Source organism: Callithrix jacchus, chromosome 3 (assembly GCF_049354715.1).
Source record: "Callithrix jacchus isolate 240 chromosome 3, calJac240_pri, whole genome shotgun sequence".
Lineage (NCBI taxonomy): Eukaryota > Metazoa > Chordata > Mammalia > Primates > Cebidae > Callithrix > Callithrix jacchus.
Window position 1 is genome coordinate 152,107,848 of NC_133504.1, and position 21,980 is coordinate 152,129,827.

Genomic DNA, 21,980 nt, shown 5'->3' on the forward strand with positions numbered 1-21,980 from the left:
CCCTGGCTCAACACCTGAGAGAAAAGCCCTTAGTAAACACACCTTACATATATAATAAGTGGGGAACATTGGGGCAGTGCTGGGGAAAGTGGCACTTCAAAAAGGGATAGATATAGGGACTTCAAAAAGTTTGCCTTGGCTGGGTGCGGTGGCTCATGCCTGTAATCCCAACACTTTGGGAGACTGGGGTGGGAGGATTGCTTGAGCCCAGGAGTTTGAGACCAGCCTGGGCAACATAGAGAAACCCCATCTCTACTGAAAATACAAAAAACTAGCAGGGCATGGTGGCACATCCCTGTAATCCCAGCTACTTGGGAGGCTGAGGTGGGAGAATCACCTGAGCCCAGGAGGTTGAGGCTGCAGTGAGCCAAGATTGTGCCACTGCACTCCACCTGGGCTACAGTGAGACCCTGTCTCCAAAAAAAGAAAAAAACGTTTGTCTTGTTTTTCTCTAGGCAGTGCTGCAAGCTGACCATCATTTTGCTGTTTCAAACAAGTTTCACTGGCATTTGCATAATCTCTCCTGGTTATTGTGTGTCTCATCTCTAGAAGCTTAAACGCTTCCAAAGAAGGCAATTCCTCAGTGACCCCTATAACCAACCAGTAAGTTTGCTTTGCCTTCAATAGTTGACCTCAACTATGCATCAATAGGTACATGCAAACACGCAGCATTGCCATCATCTGTCTATGTAACCTTGGACCAAAAGCTACAAGAGAAAGCTTGATTCTTCCTCATGTAAGAAAATCAACTGCCACCACTCCAAAAATAACTAATGGAATACAAAGTTGATTTGAGTATTTTATTTATAAATGTACATTTACTATAAAAGCTGTTGCATTTTAGACAACTTTTTGTTTTTATCTTTTACTGTTTCTCAGAGGCATTTTAGAATAAATACTTGAAAGTTAGTGTAACCGATATAGAACATTGGCCCACCCAGAGCAGTTAACATCTTTTGGACGGACTCACATATGCGGTGGATCATTTCAGTTTGTTAAATCTTACACTGTGTATAGATTAACTATAATATGTATTGCATTAATAACACTACATAGAAAGAAAATGTCAGGCAAGTTCGCTAGTGAAAAACAGAAAGTTACCCATTTTTTTTTATTAAAGAGTAGAGACTAGCTTTTGGAATATGAGAAAAAAAAATCAGATATACTTCCTTAGGAACAATAAATCACTCACTTGCCCCATCTGTTTTTTAAACAAACACATTTACATTATAGCTCAATGGAGCAGAGCGTTTTTTTTTCCCCCTGGGATCTCAAAGATTGTTTGAAAAGAAATAGATCATACTCATTCTGCTGCATTGGAAAAAACAAGATCTAGTCTGCCTAAGCTGCCATGTAACAGACTCCAAATGAAATATAAATCAAATAGAAATAGAAACAGTTGGCAATTAGAATTTAGAAAATGTTGGAGATTATTCCGTGCTGGTGACTAGTGTTCATTATGGGAAAGCACATTTTGCAGTTGGAGAATGGGGCTTTATTTTTCTTGACTTGATTCTAGCTTCAATACATGTACAATGAGCCTCACTAAGAAATATGTATAAATGGGTTTGTGAAACCAGAAGAGAATGTGCAATATATCCTTACATAACAGATGGAGCTGCACATGTAAAAAGTATTCTATAAAAATCGGTTATGAATGATCATATTGTACATGTTTTGTGCATTATTTGTGGTACTCTGCTAATATCATGCAAAGTGTAAACATCCACATTATCAAAATATTTAATAAAACATGCAGGTGGATAATCAAAATATTGGACTTAATCTGTACATTTTCAAAACTTTTTTCTTTTTAATTTTTTTCCTCTTATTTTTTTTTCCTGTAAAACAGCAAACACCTCCATGAGAAGTCTTGGAAACTTGGAAGTGACTTCATCTCTCTTCAATGTACTGCATCCATAATTTATCACTATGTGCAACAGCTTTGCATTTTCTAAGGCACATTTTTTAATGAAATGATGTGTAGATTTCAATCTAGTAACAGCTCATCCAAATGACAAATATGGTTGAAATCCCTCCAGTCGCTGAGGAAATTTCTGCACCTATATGGAACCCACATGCAAAGAACCCATCTAGCATGTAAATAAATAATCGCTAGCCATACTCAGTAAGACACAGAAAAAATTATTGCTCACATAACAGAAAAACATCTACTTGACCTCCTTTTATGAGTACATTAATCTATTAGGAGTGTATCCAGAGTCTACATTCACAAAATGTCATCTTGACTTATTTGCCATTGATTTAAGGCAGAATAAATAGTCCCCCTTTCCCCAATCTTCAAAACAAAAAACCAGCCTGGAGATCTGCATTGTGATGCCTTCTAATAACTTGACTCCTTTCTTGGCCAGCTGAAACTCATCACACAGGGCAGAAAATAAACCAGCTCTCCACAAGAGTTCCTCTCTAAACTTCTCCACGGGCAAGGTCCAGAGTTCTTGATAGTAAAGTGGTGGAGAATGGAGGAGAGCAAATGCTCAATTCATTGAAGTGGGCAGGGCACAGTCTGTGCTGTAGGCTCTTGCTGATCATAGACCAGTGGCTGACCACATCGTATGCCACGTGGACTCTATTAGGATGGAATTAATGTTTTTCTTTGGGCACCTGTGCTTCAGACCCTCAAAGCGAACTTGCCAGCAAGGGTGAGCAGTGCTCACACCTAATGATGAACTTATCTCGATGCCTTATCTTCCATATGCCTCATGTTAAGTCTCTTATTGAAGACTCCTAATCTAGTGCCTCGAGAGAAGCAGGCAACAGGGGCCTGCTGGCTAACATTGACTCTTTGGAAGATTAAACTTCCTCACAGATTTTGATAACTTTGGAAACGATGACTGAAGTATTTCCCTCTGCCTTCTTCCTACCTTTGGGCAATGTCCCAGAGTGTAAATCTAGCTGATATTGCAAGGTTTTGCTTTATTTGATGAACCAGCCTATATTAATGACATAATTTCCAAGGTACACAAAATCTAATACTAACGGTGCAATAATTTATTGGTATAATTTCTACCTCAAAAGGTAAGTAACACAAATGTTTCAGGATTACAGTATATATTATCAAACTAGTGTCTTTGCATTAAAAACAAATTATAGCTCAGAGATAGAGCTTGCTGTGATGTTCAGTTTCTGAAATGCATTAAATTTATCCTTCAGTCTTAGAAGACCGTGTGTCTCAAATTGGCATGTCTTGCACTTTCTGCAGCTCAATTCTGTAAACATAAAGTGTTTAATTCCTAGAAATTCTAAAACAAAACAGGTTTATTGCATCATTTAGCTAATTCCCAAAGAAGAGAATAACACATTTTAAACCATAAGCCTGTTTGACCATGCTAAAACCTTTTTTTGAGCTATTCTGGATCATTACAACCCAATATTATTTTTTGTATACTGTGCAAATGAAAAAAAAAATCCCAAAACGAAAAACAGGAAAAACACAAACCTGTGCTACCAAAGAACAGATACCACCTTTTAGAAGAGCCTTTCAGAAATTAGGGAAATGCTGAGAAGCCCCTGAACTTGGGATTTGGTTAAGCAATCGCCAGGGACACTCTCAATAAAGAAATGGTGAGTGATCCAGAAGCTTGAAAACCACGTCACAATGTTGTAGGCTGCCCGGCACCTGTGATTAAAACAAACAACGACAACAAAAAACAAGAGTGGTTAGGCAACATTCTCGCTTCAGACATTTTAAAACCTTCCCAATAAGCAACTGCCTTTACCAAAGTCTCCTCTTCCTGGGGACGGGAAACTTGTCCCATCCTGCTACCTCAAGTGTGGTCCAAGGACAAACAGTAATGACATCACCTGGAGTTTGTTAGCAACGTGGACTCGAGCTGCGTTCCAGACCCACGTAACGCGGTGCCCAGGTGATTCAGTTTGAGCAAATGCTCTGGATTACCCCTGAACCATCAAGTTTTCTACCTTGTCCTCTGGGGCAAATTAAGCAAGAAAATAATCTTTTTTCTCTCAGTTTCCTAAGATTTTGATTTCTCTAAGTATAATTGTAATATAGTAATTTGACATATGATCTAGAAATAGGATTGCTAGATTCAGCAAGTATAAATACAGAACACCCACTACAATATAATTTCAGACAAACAACACAGAATTTTTTGGTATAAGCATATTCCATGTGACATTTGGGACATACTTATGGTAAATCCAGAGCATACAATATCTGGGACATACAAATACTTTAAAAATGTATTGTTTATGTGAAATCCAGCTTTAACTTGGTTAAAAAAAATGTAGTAGGTATCTTATATTTTATCTGGCAATCCTATCTAGAAAGGATCGTTTGGGTTCCGTATTCTGCTGAAGCCTTCACAGGATTTCTCCTTTTTAGGCACTACAGTTGTGATGAAGCAATTGCAACATTTGAAAAGACCCCAGGGAGTTTGCATTAAATGCATTTCATGAGAGTGAGTGATGGAACAGAACACCATGTACAAAGACACAGTCACCCAACACCCAAACACAAATGGCACAACTTAAACATGTGACGGCTTGATGAGTGACAGGTAATTTGTTTTGCACTTCCATTCCCATTTACATATGAACCTAAAAACTGTTTACATTGCTTTTAGAAATTGCATTTTGATATGCTGGTATGCTATTTTTCCCTTCAAGAGAAAAATTTCATTTAAATGTGACTTGTTACTTGGAGAAAATAGGATTATATATCCAAGTTTTGTTATTCCACAAAATGAAATTATTTTGTTTCACTTAGAATGCCTATGATGTAAACCACCCTTCACATCTATCCATCTCCACTCTTCTCAATTTAAATCAAATTTTTAAAAAAGAAAGAAAAATGGTTTTTAGCCATTTTCCTCCCATTCTGACTTTTTTATTGCATCTTGGATAAATTTGGCCAATTTGAGCATATTTATACTTCTCAAGCCAAATTATGATCCCCTCTACCTATTCATTCCTAAAGTATATTTATTTCTTAGGACACCAGCAAAGAAATAACAGTATTCTCAGATGTGCTGGTCATTCTCTCTGTCACATGTTAACTTAATTAAAATTAGCCTAAAGATACTAACATTATCTGGAAAAATGAATATGGGAGAAGAGTTAGGAAAATTTTGGAAAAAAATAATATTATCCAATATTAAAACATATTATGAAGCTACAATAATTAAAAACATTCAGTAATGGAGAATAAATAGGTTAATAAAACATAATAAAATATCCAGAAATAGACCTAAATATATATGGGAACTTAGCTTATGAGAAAGCTGGCATTTCAAATTAGTGAGAAAAAGAGGGATTATTCATTCAGTGGTATTCATACAATTGGCTAATTGGAAAAAAAAATCAGTCAGATATCTACCTCATTTTTTATCCCCGAATACAATCCTGATTATGACATATTTACATGTGAAGAAGAAAGAAAAAATTCTGGAAGAAATGTTGGCTAAATGTATTTATATACTTGAAATAATGAGAGTTTTCCCAAGAAACCTATCTTCCAAAAAGAAATATATATTTCTTTTATATGTATTAAATATATATAATTACATAAAATGAAAATCTTTTGTATGAAAATAAATCACAGAGTGGAAAAACCAATAACCACAATATGCGGCAAATATAGCAAAGGGCAAATTTCTTTAATTTGCAAAGAACTCATACAAATAAGGTGACAAATAGAAGAACAGCAAAGGGATAGGGAAGTACTTTCCAGAAAAGGAAATATAAACAGTGAGTAAACATATGAAAAGATGTTCAAACTCATAATTACGGAAATACAGATCAAAGCAATGAGGTTTCTTCCCCCACTTAGCAGAGTGGAAATTTTTAACGTTTGATGATATCCAGAGCTGATACTTAGAGGAGAAAAAGGGGGGGGTTCTCATATATTTTGCAGGGAGAATGTACTTTTTTGAATGATAATTAGGCAAGATGTCCGAAAATTTAAAAAGCACATGCCTTTTAAGCCAGCTGTGCCACTGCTCAGAATCTATCCTATGGAGATGTTTTGAAATATTCATCAAGATATATGCACAAGGATGTTCACTGGAGCATTTAAAAAATAATATTAAACAATGGGAAACCACCAAAGTATCCATTCATAGAGAATTAGTTTTAAATTATAAGTCCACACACTGGGATTATACGCAGCTATTTAAAAGTCATTAAAAAGAAAAAGGAGAAAGAACATGTTGTATGAAAAAATTGCCAAGATATATCATTAAGTTCAAAACGACAGCAACAAAAACCAAGTACGGAACACCGTGACTATATGATCCTCACCTTTGTGAAATAGAAACCAACACAAATCCAGATGGATACATTATACATAAATGTGTCTCTGTGCGTACATGTGTGCAAGTGGGTGGATACACATGAACAAACATATATTCTGCCCCTACCCCAAGAAATGATTAGAAATGGATTACAATGGAGATTTGCACTTTTAATTTGGTGTCTTTCTGAACAATTCAATTCTTCTAACCTTATACCATCTATAACTTTTATTTATTCATTGACTATTTGTAGAAGTAGCTAGGCAGAGAAACAATGGGCCTTTTTGTTTTCTTTTGTATGTTAAATTCTCAAAAAAAAATCCTGGTAAAACACTGCATTTAAAACAAAAAAGAAATAAAAATTCACTTTTTTGTGGCCTACCTCCAAATCACTTTCTCATTTTTCAGCTCATTACAGTAATTCCAAGGTTTTGAAATTAAAAGCAGTTAATGCCCTTTATATTTGTATATTTAAGAGAAAAATACCTGGCCTTGAATTAAAGGGCTAACTTCCAAAACAAATGACAATGAATCACACAACCCGCTCAATTTTAAAAAAATGTGGATGAAAAAGAGGTCACTGTCACCCAGAGAGAGGTTCAAGTTTGTTCTGTTGGCATCCTTCAAGCACTTTAAATTATGAAACAAACTCAGATCTACAGCACTTTTCAAATCTTTCTGAGCAGTCCTTCATCCTAACAGTGCCCTCTTCTGGTTCCATAAATTATATTCAGCTGGTTCACTGAGGTTCACTGAGGTTGAGAAAAAGAATAATTTATAGAAGACAATAGAAAAAATCACATCGAAAAGACTGTAGTTTTCCTTGTTAGCATATAAAAGCAAAAAGTCCAGTTTAAAGAATATGTATATAATTATTACCTATTATACATGTATTATACATCTTTGTGTGTATATATGGTATACTATTTATATATTTAATACATAAAATCTATGTATAAAAATTAATATCACATATATCATGCAAGATACAAATAGTCCAGTTTGATAGCAGAAGCTCTAAGTTGGAACTGTTTTGATCTCATGTCAAATATTTATTATAGACCTAAACTACCTGGGTTTGATTAAATTTTTATTTCCCATCATTTTATTAATAGGCATACATTTAACTGAATTTACTAAATCTATAGCTATAAAACAAATTACCTTCAATTTTTATTCTTAAAGTTTTCAATCTTGAAGAGGTTTGAGATTCGTGTAAAAAGACAGTAAAAATGTGACTTCACTTTGAGAAATAGTCATTCTTGAATTTCACACTCCCTATCTTCACTCCAATTTTTTTAAAGAGTTTCTGACTGATGATTCTGCACTAAAAGGTCTTCTGCTGTCTAGGTGACCCACCAGAGGGACTGTACTCATGATGGAGAATGAGGAAACATTCCGAGGCAAGCCACTGGCCATTTCCAGATTTTCTAAACAGTGGCTAGGCAACAGCACCCCCTGGTGCCCCCCAAACTAACATGAACCTTCCACTGTAGGACGCCAGGATGCAAGATGGGAGAGCAGGCTGCTCACTTGCTAAGGCAGCAAATAATTTGTTAAGTGCATACTATTACTAAGGTATTGTAGAGATGGGAGGTGGGAAAGAATCCACAGAGAAGTAGAACCTATCATTGTTAGCATATAAAAGCAAAAAGTCCAGTTTAAAGAATATGTATATAATTATTACCTATTATACATGTATTATATGGATGTATATAATACAAGGAACTTTCCATTCAGTTGGGAACACAGCCATATGACATAATGAAACTTGTGAATGCAGGGCGTGTAGACACTGGTGACTTGGTGCTCGATCTGATAAAGAGTGGTGCGCCACTCTCCACATTTAACCATCTCCAAAGGGTGCCACTCTTCGAAAGACATGCCTGACCAAATGAATAGTGTTTGACAGACCTTATATCTCCTTTCTATTGCACCAAAATCTCTGTGGTGAGCTCAGGTAATGTTTCTACCTGCTGGTGTGCTGATGTACTTCAGGATAAAAACAACTGGTCCACATGGTAGCAGTAACTTTCAGGAAGAAACGAGTGGTAAATAAAGGGATATTGCATTATCTCTTTTTAAAACCTAGGTGTTAGGAAACCCTTCTCTCAGAAGAGTGTCAACAGCTGGGGAAAAATATTTGAATACCTACATTGGGTCATATGGAAAACACGTGATTACACTCGATCATCATGAGGCATTCTCCCCAGTACTTACTTCTGGATCGCATGTAGCAATCATTACAGTTCAGAAGACCATTTCGAATCCTAACATCTGTCCCACTCACTGCATCTCCAAGCTGGCCTTTACAAATTCCACACTACAGGGTAAAAAGAACAGACATTATAAGATGCATAAGCAATTGTTTCTTTATAATGCTTAGTTACTGTTGATATGAATAGCACAGTAATCCCTTCTACGCCCGGCACATTTGTGGAGCTATTATGTGTAAGATGCTGCACCGGTGTTAACTAACAGCAAAAGCAAATATACAGTTAGCATTTTACCTTAATTCCTTGCATTTTATGGAAAAGGACACTGGTTCAGAGAGGTTCGTTGACTTGTCCCAAGGCTGTGAAGCTGGTAAGTGTAGCAGGTTGACTCCAAAGCCTAGCCTCTTAACCTCTATCACATACCATTTCTCAATCAAAACCATTTTAGGCAAATTAAACCATACTAGCTTTAAATAAACATATGGCCAATGAATTATCCATTGAAACTTGCCCATCAATAATCTTTAAAGGCTTGCCACCATTGTTGTTAAGTTCTACAGATCAAAATTTCTGGGAAATAGCTGTTTTCCATTATGTATTTCCACATTAAAGGCAGTGATACTCAGAGCAACAAATCCACTGGGATTTTCCACCAAGCTAACCCAAGTGCAGAAGGGAACTGTAGGATATACTTGGATGTTTGTAGAGAAGGGCAGTGGAAGTTGTTCTAGGTGCCAGCTTCTTGCAGGGGGACCAGGATCTAGCCTGTAATTCATCCTCTAAGATCACCTGGGACAGAGCAAAGCTTCATCCAAATTATGCTACAAGCTGCCAATACATTGCAAGAGTGGGGAATAAATCCAAGAGGTAATGCACCTTAAAGTGTCAGGCCAATTCCAGGAAGTGAATGATTAGAGAGAATAAAGGCCTTGAGAGTTAAGAAAGCAAGTTTCCTGACCCTTAAGAATCTGCAAAGAGCCCTTACCACCTTGCTTATTTCTAGCCCTGATAAAGTTTCTGGGAACAGAATTCAGTGTTGAAATATATTATTTTGGCATAACTACAAATCTTAAAAAAGCATATTCCTTGAGCCTCAAAACGTCCCTAGACAATTTAGGACACACATTATTATCTAGGTTAATTTTTACAATAAGAATACTTCTGCTTGCCCTTTGTAGAATGGTTCTCTATGGAAATAAAATAAGCTTTTGATAAATGAAATCTAAAATAGGTATCTATGTTGTATTTTCCCTATGATAAATCTTGCTTTTAAGTGATTACTGGTATTATTAAATTAGTCATTTGGGGACAATTTCACTGACTTTCTCTTAGCTTATAGGCAAAGTGGGAGTTATTTTAAACCCAGGCAAATTTACTTATAGCCAATGAAACTAACAACAAGAAATAAGAGAAAATTCAAGAAGGAAAAAGAAAGTCTGTCAGTGTTACACAGACCAAGAAATGACTCCTCCTCAGAGATAGAGGGTTTGCCTTCAAAAATTATATATTAATTTGAAATGTGTCTGTGAGTGGAAAATAAAAACAGGATATGCTGTTATAGACCAGATTATAAATTTCAGAATGAATCAAGTATCATTGGTTAGCTTACCTACTTATTACCAGGAATCTGGGACTAGAATCTAGGCCTCTTCATTTTCAGTTTATTCACCAATTCATTCACCTAAAAATATTATTGACACCTACTCTTCTAGGTGGAACAAATGGTAACCAAGACAGACATGGTCCCTGCCCTTACGGAGCTTAAGTTTATTAGAGAAGATGATATTTAAATAATTCAATAATCAGTAATAAGGACCAAGAAAGGTTCTCTAAGGACCTATAACAAAGGCACCTTAGTCTGAGTGGGCGGGGCAGCTTTTTAGAGGAAGTGATATTTAATCTAAGGTTATCGACATATTCATTCTGAGACCTACAATTTTCTAGCTACTTAATTGACAGACGATTTTCCACTAGGTCAAAGACTAAAACCCTTTTACATTAAGTCTTAAGAGTTTAGGAAACATATAAAGAACATATACTCCTGTGTTCTTTAGCAACAAAAACTGTTTTGTAAGAACAAGTTGCACAAATCTGTTCTGCTTCTTCTAATCTGACATCCCAGAGGGATTTGTGATAGGAGAGCTTCATTCTGAAGGATGAAATCCAACCACAAATCTATATAACCTAGACAGGGAGGCCTCACAGACAAAGCCCTCCAGAATTTCCAAGAGGCATTTCTCAGCACGGAATGATGCCAAAAGACATCACGAAGTTGTGTGTGGAGAGAAGAGCATTAAGTGCATACCCTGAAACACTGGATGTGAAAATAGAGATTGAGGGTCTCGATGATCATCGCAGCTCCTTTACCCAAAGGAAGCCCACAGGAGGAGCACAGCTTCTTTCCACTTATAGACCTAGGTTTAAAAATATATGTAACAATAAAAACTTCAGTTTAGAATACCTGGTCAAACACACAGACATATAACCTCATGCAAAAATAAAAATATGAATTTAGAAAAATATGGAATGCTTCAGATTAGCATGGCCGCTGTGCAAGAAAAATATGGATTTTTAAGATGCCTATATCATGAATGAAATGAGAATTACAGAACTGATGATGAATAGGAGATCAAACATTAGATATAAAAGGTAAACAACTGCTAGACTAAATATACTGGGTCTCCACTGTGGTACTGAATCTGGTATGTGTGTTTATTTGTTTCAAGAAGTTTGTGTTGTAGTCTATTCAGATGCCTCAGAATGATTCAATATATTTATCATACTTTTTTATAAGTCCTAAAAGACAACTGAGTTTCACTTTGCTGAGGTTTCAATGTTGCTTTTAAATTTCCCTTAAGTGGTTTGCTGGTCTACTACAGCATTTCTTTTTACTTATTAAGAAAACAACATTTTTGTTTGAAAATAATCACCTGTGATACAGCAGACTAGGCAAAAGGCCCAGAGGGGTGAGATCTAATGTCTACTCTATCACCAAGTTCTCAGATTTTGTTTAATAAATTCACTTTGGGTTTCTCTTTCACATTTTAATACGAAAGGATTGGACCAGATTATCTCTACAATTTCTAACAGTGCCAACATTTTGTGAATGAAGGCACTTGCCTTCTCTCTAAACTGTAAGCCTCTTGCGGGCAGGACTGTATCTACTTCCTCTCTGTACCCCTGAAGACTCCAGTACACTGCAAGCAATGGACTGGAACCAAATCAGCAGAACACCACCAGGTGAAAGGACACCATCAGCAACCCAACTGAAACTAGACATCTGTCCTCTGAAAGGCAGTTTTATACAACTAAGATCACATAGCAATGATGCCTAATGTCTGAGAAACTCTTGGAATGATACAAGGAATTTAAAAATATGCAATATTATTTGAAAACCAGTAGGGTACAGAGGGACAGGGGAAACAGAAAGGAAGAGAGTAGAAAAGAGGAAGTGTTGCCCCAGTCAAATGCTATTTATTAGGATTTCCCTCTTATCCAGTAGTTAAATGAAATCTCTACATCAAAGAAAATCTCTGAGCACTTAGTAATTTGTCTCTCTAGGGAATGGGAATTCAGGCAGCTTTTAAAAATATCATGGGGCCCAGTTAATGTCCACAAGTCATCATTAGAGAGCTGGAGTAGGTTAGAAGGATGAAGTTTCGTTTATCAGCCTCCGCCTGGTTCTCTGTAAGAGCCAACAGCGGATCCTGCCTAGAAGGGCCGAGCCTTTGTGGAGGGAAAGGCGCCAGCTTTGGAGCCTGGCGATTGTCTGGTGGATTTTATTATTAGATTGGAGGTTCCACACAATGTAATTAAAGCCCTAGGGCCATAGTGGCACCAATGTCACAGGCCTGAATTTTTCTATTGCAATTGATAAATCTGCAGGCAGATGGAGAATGTTCTCTTTCCTTCTGCCTGTGTGTGTGTGTATAGGAAGAGATGAGGATAGACACATCCCTCAAAATCATTTGGCAGGCACTAATTCAGCTGAAATGATGCTTGGCAAGCTCAAATCACAACAAAGCAGCCTCAGAAAGGCCTGCTGACCTCTTGTACCTGTTTGGTGACTGACCGGGAGGGGTGGGAGAACAGGGAGAGAAAGGCCCAGCCTGGAAGTTCTCTCGGGGACTTTTCCTGCAATATGGTAAAGGAGTCAAAAATTATGACAAGTAAAGAGAAGCCAAACTCCATTAAAGAAAAAAGACATTTTAGATTAGGGGGAAAAAAAAGTTCATGACAACCAAATCAAAGACCGCAGAGTTTCCTTGTATTTTTTTTTAATGAACAAAAATATTAACAATGTCTAGCAAGAATTGTACATGCATTATCTACATCAAACCAAAACCAAGTGGGCATGCTGGCATTGCTGAACAGAAAAGGCAGAATATTTTTATAATCTTTATTTTTAGTTAATTTCTTTTTAGCTAAAATTGCTGGGTTGTTTTTTGAGTTGCTCGCCAAACTGCTTTGGCATGCTGATTAGATATAAAAATGACGGAGCTGGGCAAGGTGGTTCATGCCTGTAATCCCAGCACTTTGGGAGGCTGAGGCAGGCGGATCACCAGGTCAGGGGTTCGAGACCAGCCTGACCAACATGGTGAAACCCAGTCTCTACTTAAAAATACAAAAATTAGCCGGGCTTGGTGGTACACACCTGTACTCTCAGCTACTCAGGAGGCTGAGGAAGGAGAATTGCTTGAACCCGGGAGGTGGAGGTTGCAGTGAGCCGAGAGCGCGCCATTGCACTCCAGCCTGGGCAACAGAGTGAGACTCTGTCTCAAAAAAAAAAAAAAAAAGAAAGAAAGAAAGAAAAAAATGATGGACACATTGAAAGGGGAAAGATGAGGAGGGATACAGGGGAGATCTTCAAGGAGAGCCCAGAGATCAAGGACAGACCTTAAAGGAGCTATTTTCAGTGACTTCCCCTATCAACAAATTCATTACGGATGCGTGTGATGAAGGGTGATGTTCAAAACATGTCACAACTGGTAGGTCGTGGGAATCAACAAGTCAGAATGACCCCTAGCTAGAAGCTACCAGAATGGTTGTATGTGAGCCGTGCCTGTAATTAAGCCATCAGTTCTGGGTTCCTGCTTTTAAAAGTTAATATCATTTGTAAAGAAAAGGGGTAGAACACAGAAAAGAACAAGGGAAAGAAATCTACCAACATGGAAGTGAACAGAGTGTGAGTCTATGTGTCTTCCGCTTTCAGCGTAACTCCCTGATCCCACTTCCCACCCAAACCTCCCTCCTGAGGGAAAGCTGGTCTTCTCCAAATATCACTATTTCATGTACCAATGCTTAAAAAAGAGATTAAACATCACTGCAATAATCAATAACAACAGTGATTATTTCCAGGTAATTTTAGCTTCTATGGATTCTGTCATATAGACAAACAGAAATGACACTGGATAGACCGAACAGAAACAGAGGCAATGGTTCAAATATTGCATTGAGAAAAAGGAAAATGTAACAAGAAAAATAAGGCAATATTTTCTCTTATAAAACAAGTTATCATCATCACCTACACTTACTATTAGCCAGGCACAAAACCCTATGAGGTAGAGACTATTGTCATTCCCATTTCATAAATGAGGCAGAGAAAGATTGAGTAATTTGCTCAAGGTCCAATGTAGGCAAGTGGCCGAGTCAAAATCTGAATGTAGGTGGTCTGGCTCTAGGTAGAATGATTGGTTATAATACCATAAGTGTTAACATTTTTCAATTTTTGATTATAAGGTATCTCTGACTCAAATATGATCTTACTGTGAAACTGAGAGTTCATTGTGAATTTCTCTACTACTTAATCAATTAAATAATTTGGATAAATTATTAAGCTTCCCTGAGCCTCAATTTCATCATCTGTAAAATGGCAGGAACAATCTCATATAAAGTTATTGGACAGATTCAGTGAGTTTATGTATGAAAAGAAGAGGAGAGAAAAATATATGTAAACTCTTCAACAGAGTGCCAATTATATTGAAATGATTCAAACATGATAGAAACTATTATTGTCAAAAATAATTTCTTACAATATTAAAATACAGCACAAGTAGTTACCTTATGGGAGAGCATAACGAGAGAATAACATTTTTTTTTTCCTTGAATGAAACTCTGTCCACAGGCTCTGAGGCAATGTAACTCAAATGAATTACAAACACAACAGGCCTGCACATCCTTTCCAAGGTTTAAATTTGTGGGCTAACAACATAACTTTGCCTATTACAACTCAATAAATTCAGAGCACATATTTACTTGCCAGGAAGACTGTTCCAAACCTCCATTCATATTGACTGCCTTGTCAACGAGATTTAATGGAGAGAAAGCACAAACATGCTGCTGTCATCTTGCCATCTCACATTTTTCATTCTTCCCCCTTCTAAGTAAATACATTTTTCAAAAAAGGAATCCCATAGCCACCTTGTCTGGTTACTCACTTCCGTCTTTCACTGGGAGACTCAATCTGATGGTTAATGCTTTTATCCAGTGGGAGGGTTTTTGGCTTCATGTCTTCTGCACTGTGCACTGGATTTGATACCTGCTGATTCTGGGATGGATCTGAGGCCAATTAAAGAACATAAATGTAGTGCACAGTAAATTCACTTTACTTCCTAGTAAGTCACATTTCTTTAAAAGTGCTAATGCCTGTTGAGATTTCATAGCAATTTCATCCAGGTCATGGGCACATGGTGGTTAGAGAGGCCACTTAAATTGCTGTATCGTGATTTAGTTCTGGCAACAAAGGAGGTCAGGAACCATGCCCTTTCTGCTGGCTGATTTCTGATGTCATAAAACAGTACTTTAAAATACTGACTTCTTATACATGAAAGAAAGCAAATCTGGGCAGATGCAATTGTAACTTGGAACATAATTTCTAAAACACAGTGAACAGCCATTGCTTTCTCTGACCCATGGATCACACCAACTGTGATGTGGTTTAACTCCATGCGGCAGCTGAGTGGTATTCAGCTTGCACGATATCTCTGTTTGGGAACACACACAAATCTATGCTTATGTATTATAATTAACCCAGGTAAATATATGTATGGACAACAGGCCAAAAAATGTAAGGTAAAATCCATTAATTCCACCATTAAAAATGTTTATTTGGTCAGTCAGATTTGCTCTGGCAATAAACATATTTACCAGGGTCACTCTTTCATCCTCTTAGCTCACTCCTCCTCTTTATGTAATTCAACATTTGAAGTTTCATTCATAGATGTATGAATGATCCTGAAGACCCTCAGCATATAGAATTTGATCATTTTGGTGAGGAATACATTTGAATCTTCTCGTGGTGAGCCAGGAGCCACAGGTGGGAATGAGGGTGAAATGGCAATGGGAGCTGATTGAACCTTCCCAACATTCCAGTGCCCGTATCTCACCCAGCTTTGGGGATTCCATTCCCCCACAACCATTCAATTGGGGAGATTATATCCAAAGGTGGAAGTGTGAATTTGAGGAAGTCTCAGAATGTACTACTTATGAAAGTCAAAGGTTTTCTGTAAAGTTAAAATCTTTTTTTAAGTGCTAATGCCCTCTAGGTCTCACTGAGTCCCCAGCAAGTTGCTACAGTCTGGGCACATGGTGGTGGGAGTTTATTCACTATACCTTGGGCCTAAGCTAGAAGTCCAGGGCCCTTAGAGAGAAGCCTGAAGCCAGCAGAGATCATATCTTTCTGGACAATCTGGGGGTCTTACAACAATTTAAACGTTGAATGAAACTGGCCTTCTCCATTCTTACCCTGAGAGAGCTGTGGGCTCGTCCCACAGTGTGGGGACCCAGTCTCAGTATCCAGCTGATGGTCTTCAAGGACTCCTTTCGATACAGGGTTCCCAGAATGAACCAAGGCCCCTTGAGTTAGGCTGTTAAAATAAAGAGGTATACTTCAAAGCAGAGAAAAAAGCAACTGAATCCGGCTTATTGGTCCTAGAACTTAAAAGATGGAAGTACCAATTGCAATGCAAAAAAAGAGATGAGACTGTTTATTGTTTCTCTTTTAAAATAGATTGAAAATGATAAAGTACTACAACTTTCTGTCATCCATCCATTTAACAAACTCAACAGACTATCATGTCTGATGTCTCCTCTGTCCACAAAGGTCTTCATTCTAATAATTCCAAGGACAGCCAGAGCTAACTAGAATCCCCTGATGTTCACAAGAGAGGATTTATTGCAAAAATCATTTGGCCACATGGAACCTTTGAAGACTATAGTAACTCACTAGCCTTTCCATGGCAACTATGTGCAAAGAATGAAGAGATGAAGGAGATACAAATTTTTCTGGTGACAAAATGCACAGTCTGGAGAACTATCTAAAATTCATGTAAAATGCCTGTCTGTAGATACGGCAAAAATTCATGTAAACAGCTTATCCGCATCATTCAGCTCTTCCTGACTAGTGGTTTTCATTGCATAAAACTGGAAAGTCCCTTTAAAGAGTGTAAACTGGAAAGTCATCCAAGGACTGCAGTTGCTGGACACAGCCCTGAGCACCTGTAGCTGACAATTTAACCAGTCTTCTAGCTGATGAGCATAGGAGAATTCTCAGAGCAAAACCCCACCAGGAGAGCTCTGTTCCCAGCCCATCTTTCAAGTTGGCCAGTCTTTGAAAATGACACTTAGCCTTTCATGCCTTCAGATCCCTCTGGGATGCTATGTGTGTGCACAGGCATGTACTCTTGCCAATACCTACCTGGTATCTCAGACTCCTAGAGGCAAACATCTTTCTCATGAAGAATTTGTTAGTGGCAGAGCACTGCCAGCTTCTTGGGCTTTCTGTGGGTCCCTTCTAGATAAGGGATGGGGTGCGGTGGCATAAATAAGCCCATTATAACCCACAGCCACAACCAGAGTCTGCTCCAGTCTGAGCTCATTTTGAGTGCTCCAGGGGTCTCTAGCTGTCCTTTTCTGATCTCCCATGGAACACAGTAGAGCCCATGGGTGGGGTGTCTACCCACAACCAGTTGATTAGTTGGTTTTCCTTTATAGTATCGCCAGGGTAAATATGGTTTCTAATAGCTCAGGAGATAATAATGGCCAAGTGCAGGTCCCACAGTGGTGGGACCCCAGGGTCTCCATTTAAATTTCTATCGCTCCAGACACATTTATTACTCATCACACAAATATTACTCATCATTTTAAGTGAGTAGTATTTAGGTTTGGGGCTTTGAACTGACAACATACTCCTTTGATGACCAATAACTGTCCCCTTTTGTTTAAAAGAGTTTGTCTATTTTAAAATAAGGCTATTTAGGGTGGGCATGGTGGCTCATGCCTGTAATCCCAGCACTTTGGGAGGCAGAGGCAAGTGGATCACCTGAGGTAACGAGTTCAGGACCAGTCTGATCAACATGGCGAAATCCTGTCTCTACTAAAAATATAAAAATTAGCCGGACATGATGGCACACACCTATGGTCCCAGCTACTCAGCAGGCTGAGGCAGGAGACTCACTTGAACCTGGGTGGTGGCAGCTGCAGTGAGCCAAGGTCACGCCATTGCACTCCAGCCTGGATGACAGAGTAAGACTCCGTCTCAAGGAAAAAAAAAGGAGAAAAAAAAGAAGGCTATTTATATTCAAGAGCATAAGGACACTGATTTTAGAACGATTACAATATGTCCAAGCAATATGTAATGTGTCATTGGAACATTCATTTCAAAGCTGAATATAATTTGCATCAGTAATGAGTACCCTCTTCCTGGGAGTGCATGAGCAGAGCCCAGCTTTGTACATTTTCATGGAAGGCCTGACCTGGGCTCATACCTGCCCTTCTCCTCCAGTCGATCACTTTCCCTAGTCTTCAGCAATAAGTCATTGTCGTCTCCCTGGAATGATTTCTTCCATCTTCTGTCTTGTTTTTCATCTTGACAGTTTTCCAGGTCTATCTTATTCTAAGGAGAAAAGGATCATCTTAAGTATACATTTTAAACACATTGTATAACACTTATCTTTGGCCAGGGATATCAGAAGTATTTTTCAATCATGTTGCCTATAATTTAAAGAACAGTTGTCCAAATTAACTGAATAGCAACAGATTTCCAACTATTTGGAATAAATGTAATGAATCTGAATCTCTTTTGAAAGTTATCACAAAAGGGAATTGATTAGAAAATCCCTCTTTCAAAATAAAACAGTCATAGGGCTGTTCATTTCAGGACAAATGGTTTTCTGGCATCCACATCCACAGGTTATTTTCTTTTTTGTAAATTATGGACTATCCAGGTCTTGATATAATTTCTGCCTGATACTTCCATCTTCTATGACCTTATTTGGGGGATGTGGAGGCAGACCAGACCCTTTAGGCTCTCTCTGGCCTTCAAAGACAACACATAAATTTCTTGTGATTTTTGTTTGTCTGTTTTTAGTGCTGCCCTACATAAGTTCATTTTATTTATTTATTTAGGGTTTTTTGTTTATTTGTTTTTTGTTTTGTTTTTAAGTTTCAGGGTACATATGCAGGATATACACGTTTGTAGATAAACATGTACAATGGTGGTTTGTTGCATCCACCCATCATCTAAATGTTAAGCTCAGCATGTATTGCCTAGTTTTGTTTTGTTTCCTTCAGAGACAGGGTCTTGTTCTCTCAGCCAGGCTGGAGTACAGTGGTACAATGGCAAGATCATGATCACTGCAGCCTTTACTTCCTGGGCTCAAGGGATCCTTCTACCTCAGCCTCCCAGGTAGCTGGGACTACACATCTTGTGGAATGTGGGGGGTTAGAAGCAATTTTCACAGACGCTGGTGGAGAACGTATTACTGACATCTCTGCTGCTGCCAAACAATGGAAAGGAATGTATGCTATGGCAGAGGGGAATCAATGTCTATTGAATGAATGAATGATCTGGGAACTGGGCTATGAGAAGAACAATCCAGAACATGACTTCACTAATTGAGATCTTGCCAGCCAAGTGTGGAGAGACTTTGGCTGCCAGCCTACTGGGATAGATCTTTCTGGAGTAATGACTTTACCACTTCCCAGGAAATAACTCTAGAGTTTGGCTGCAGCAGTGATGGAGCAATGGGGTACAATGGCCACATAGTAGCTGATGTGATTCTAGGGGACTAGCTAGTATTGGATTTAAACTATTGAGTCTGGTGGGTGACCCTGGTCTTGGGGTTTTGTACTTCTATTTAGGTTTATTTATTTCACAAATTGCTTTTAATCTGTGGTCTCACCATTGCCCCACTGCCTTCAGTCATGGAGGAGGAGGCAGACAGTTGGTCAGCGGAACTTGAAGAAATAGTAAATGGAACCACAGTGTCTTCAATTATCTTACGCTCCTAAGGGGAAGGACAGAAATCGATGAAAGGGGGAAAAATAAAAATCACATTTGTCAAGAGAAAAATGTCATTGAGGCATTTGGAAAAAAATCAGAATATGTGCAAGCAAGCAGGGCATTTTAAAAAGTCTTATTTTCCAAAAGCATGCAAATCATATAATGCTCTCCACAGGAAATAATTTAGAAATTAATATTTAATTTTGAAAAACAAAGTCTTTGCAAATTAATTAGAGTGATGCAAGAAGCCTAATTAGAAATGCTATTAGGGGTCTGATTATGCACAAAAAGTATTATTGGATATAAAATTCACAACAATATTAATTATGAACAGATTGTAGATAACATGCATAAAATGCAGCCCGCTTTAAATTGTCTAATGTGTTCTGGCTTATTCATTTAAAAAACAAAATGAACCGAAACAAAATTCTCTTCTCCTCCAAATCTCTTTAGTGCTCTGTAGTAAATGCATTCATTCAGCCTTAATATCAAAATTATCATCATAAAATTAATTCACTAGTAGCAAACAACAAACAAACACACAAATGAATGCAACTGATTCTTTCATGTCACCTCTCTAAGATCAATCAATAATCTGACTCACGGACTAGAGAACAGATGCAATTGTATTGTTTCCCTTGACTACGACTCAACACACCCTTACCACAAACTGTATTTGCAGGGAATTGTGGTCTTTTAGAACCTACATGACATGACTATTTTAAAGAGGTTGACAGGATTCTGCTGTCAGTAAACAGCCACAGCCACATGCATCTGCATGCCACAGACACAGAGAGTGTTGCTAAACTTTGAGGAATTGGGACGACAAGGTCAAATTCCTTCTTGGGAATTTCCTACCTCCTCATAGTATCTGCGTTCTTCCTCTTCCACCTCCTTTTGGGCCTTTTCCCACTCTTCTTTCAGCTTGTCCTGCTCCTTCTGGTATCTTTCCTGTTATGGAATTTCCATAGATTGTTCTGAACTGACCACTGCATACATCACTGGGAATTTCCCCCACTAAACCACCATGTACAACACATTGCAAGATTTTCTTCTTCTTCCAAGCATTCTGAATCTGATTGATTCGTGCAATAAAAAGGGCATACTATTTTGTAGCACTCATATATTTTGGGAACATAAAAATCCAATGGACAGCAGTATTTTCTGCTGCTCATGTTTTATAGAATTGTTTCTCAGATATACGAGTAGATATTCACTTACAGAAAGAGAAAAGACGGAAAGGTGGAAAGCCTATAAAATCCTCCTTCACTCAGATTTTGTTCCAGGTGAGCTAAACCAATGGTTTGGTTTTATTGGGCCTTTTAGAGATGAGTTTTACCATTCCACTAATAGAAATGCATTTCAGAGAAGAGTGTGATAAAAGATGAAAAACCTTGAATGTTTATAAGACAGACAATACATAAAGGTCCACAGTGGACATGATGATAATTAGCTGAGTAGCTGAATTACTCTTTGCTTGTAATTATTCTACCAAAAATAGAGTCTTCCTAGTTTTAAGTAACTTCTAAATTAAGAGTAGTTTTTAAACAGTCCATTAGAGTACTTCCGAATCACCATTCTTGTTTTCAGAAATAATGCAGCACAAGTCCCCATTTCTGGGAGGAAAAAAGAACATACTCTGAATAAAACTGGTGTTCCAATTGTGACTAGAGTCCTTGACAGCTGATTAGAAGAAATGAATAAATGGGGATTGAAATTAATGCATAAAATGAGAAGTGACACTCCTGATGCCTTGGGAATGGCTTCCTGACATGACAGAGACGGGAACCATTGATGTGCAGTTCACACACTCAAATATTTTAGGCTGATTATTGTCAATCCTCTCTTCAAGGCTGAAACAAATCTGCTTCTGTCTTCACGGGGAAGGCACTGAGATTTCCTGCAGGCATCACCTGTTTTGTCAGTAACTTAGGAGCAGAAGGACTTTCTTGGTGTTCTCTGGAGCCTGGTATTCTTATTAACTCGAAGAAAATCATTGTTGATCAACCCATGGCATGTTCTTCATCACCAGGTAAAAATTTGTTATGAAAATCAAGTACTGTAAAGTTTTAGAGAGGGACTTCAGGGGATTTTTAGAATAGAGGAAAGAGACCTTAAAACTACATAAAAGCTTCTTTGGCTTCTTGGTCTAGGAGCTTGCATCACATGTTACCCTCCCCAAGAGGATGAACTGATGATGCAGAGAAT

At 38.0% G+C, this 21,980-nt stretch overlaps 1 protein-coding gene across 36 annotated transcripts in view; it reads right to left on the reverse strand.

Annotated features, from left to right (window-relative positions):
• Positions 1-786: 786 nt before the first annotated feature.
• LIMCH1 (LIM and calponin homology domains 1) overlaps positions 787-21,980 on the reverse strand; it is a 349,321-nt gene continuing 328,127 nt past the window's right edge. For 10 of the 36 annotated variants that reach the window (XM_078367290.1, XM_008993431.5, XM_003732511.6 and 7 more), the window contains 8 exons: positions 20,631-20,723; positions 19,672-19,776; positions 18,256-18,383; positions 16,235-16,356; positions 14,929-15,049; positions 10,797-10,905; positions 8,496-8,598; positions 787-3,640 (listed from right to left, as the gene is read on the reverse strand). In XM_078367290.1, coding sequence (XP_078223416.1) covers positions 3,615-3,640; positions 8,496-8,598; positions 10,797-10,905; positions 14,929-15,049; positions 16,235-16,356; positions 18,256-18,383; positions 19,672-19,776; positions 20,631-20,723 — 807 coding nt within the window. In that variant the 3' untranslated portion in view covers positions 787-3,614. Of the gene's footprint in view, positions 3,641-8,495; positions 8,599-10,796; positions 10,906-12,538; positions 12,626-14,928; positions 15,050-16,234; positions 16,357-18,243; positions 18,384-19,671; positions 19,777-20,630; positions 20,724-21,980 lie in introns of all 36 variants that reach the window. The other 26 variants (XM_078367286.1, XM_078367279.1, XM_035293800.3 and 23 more) reach the window with 10 other exon arrangements.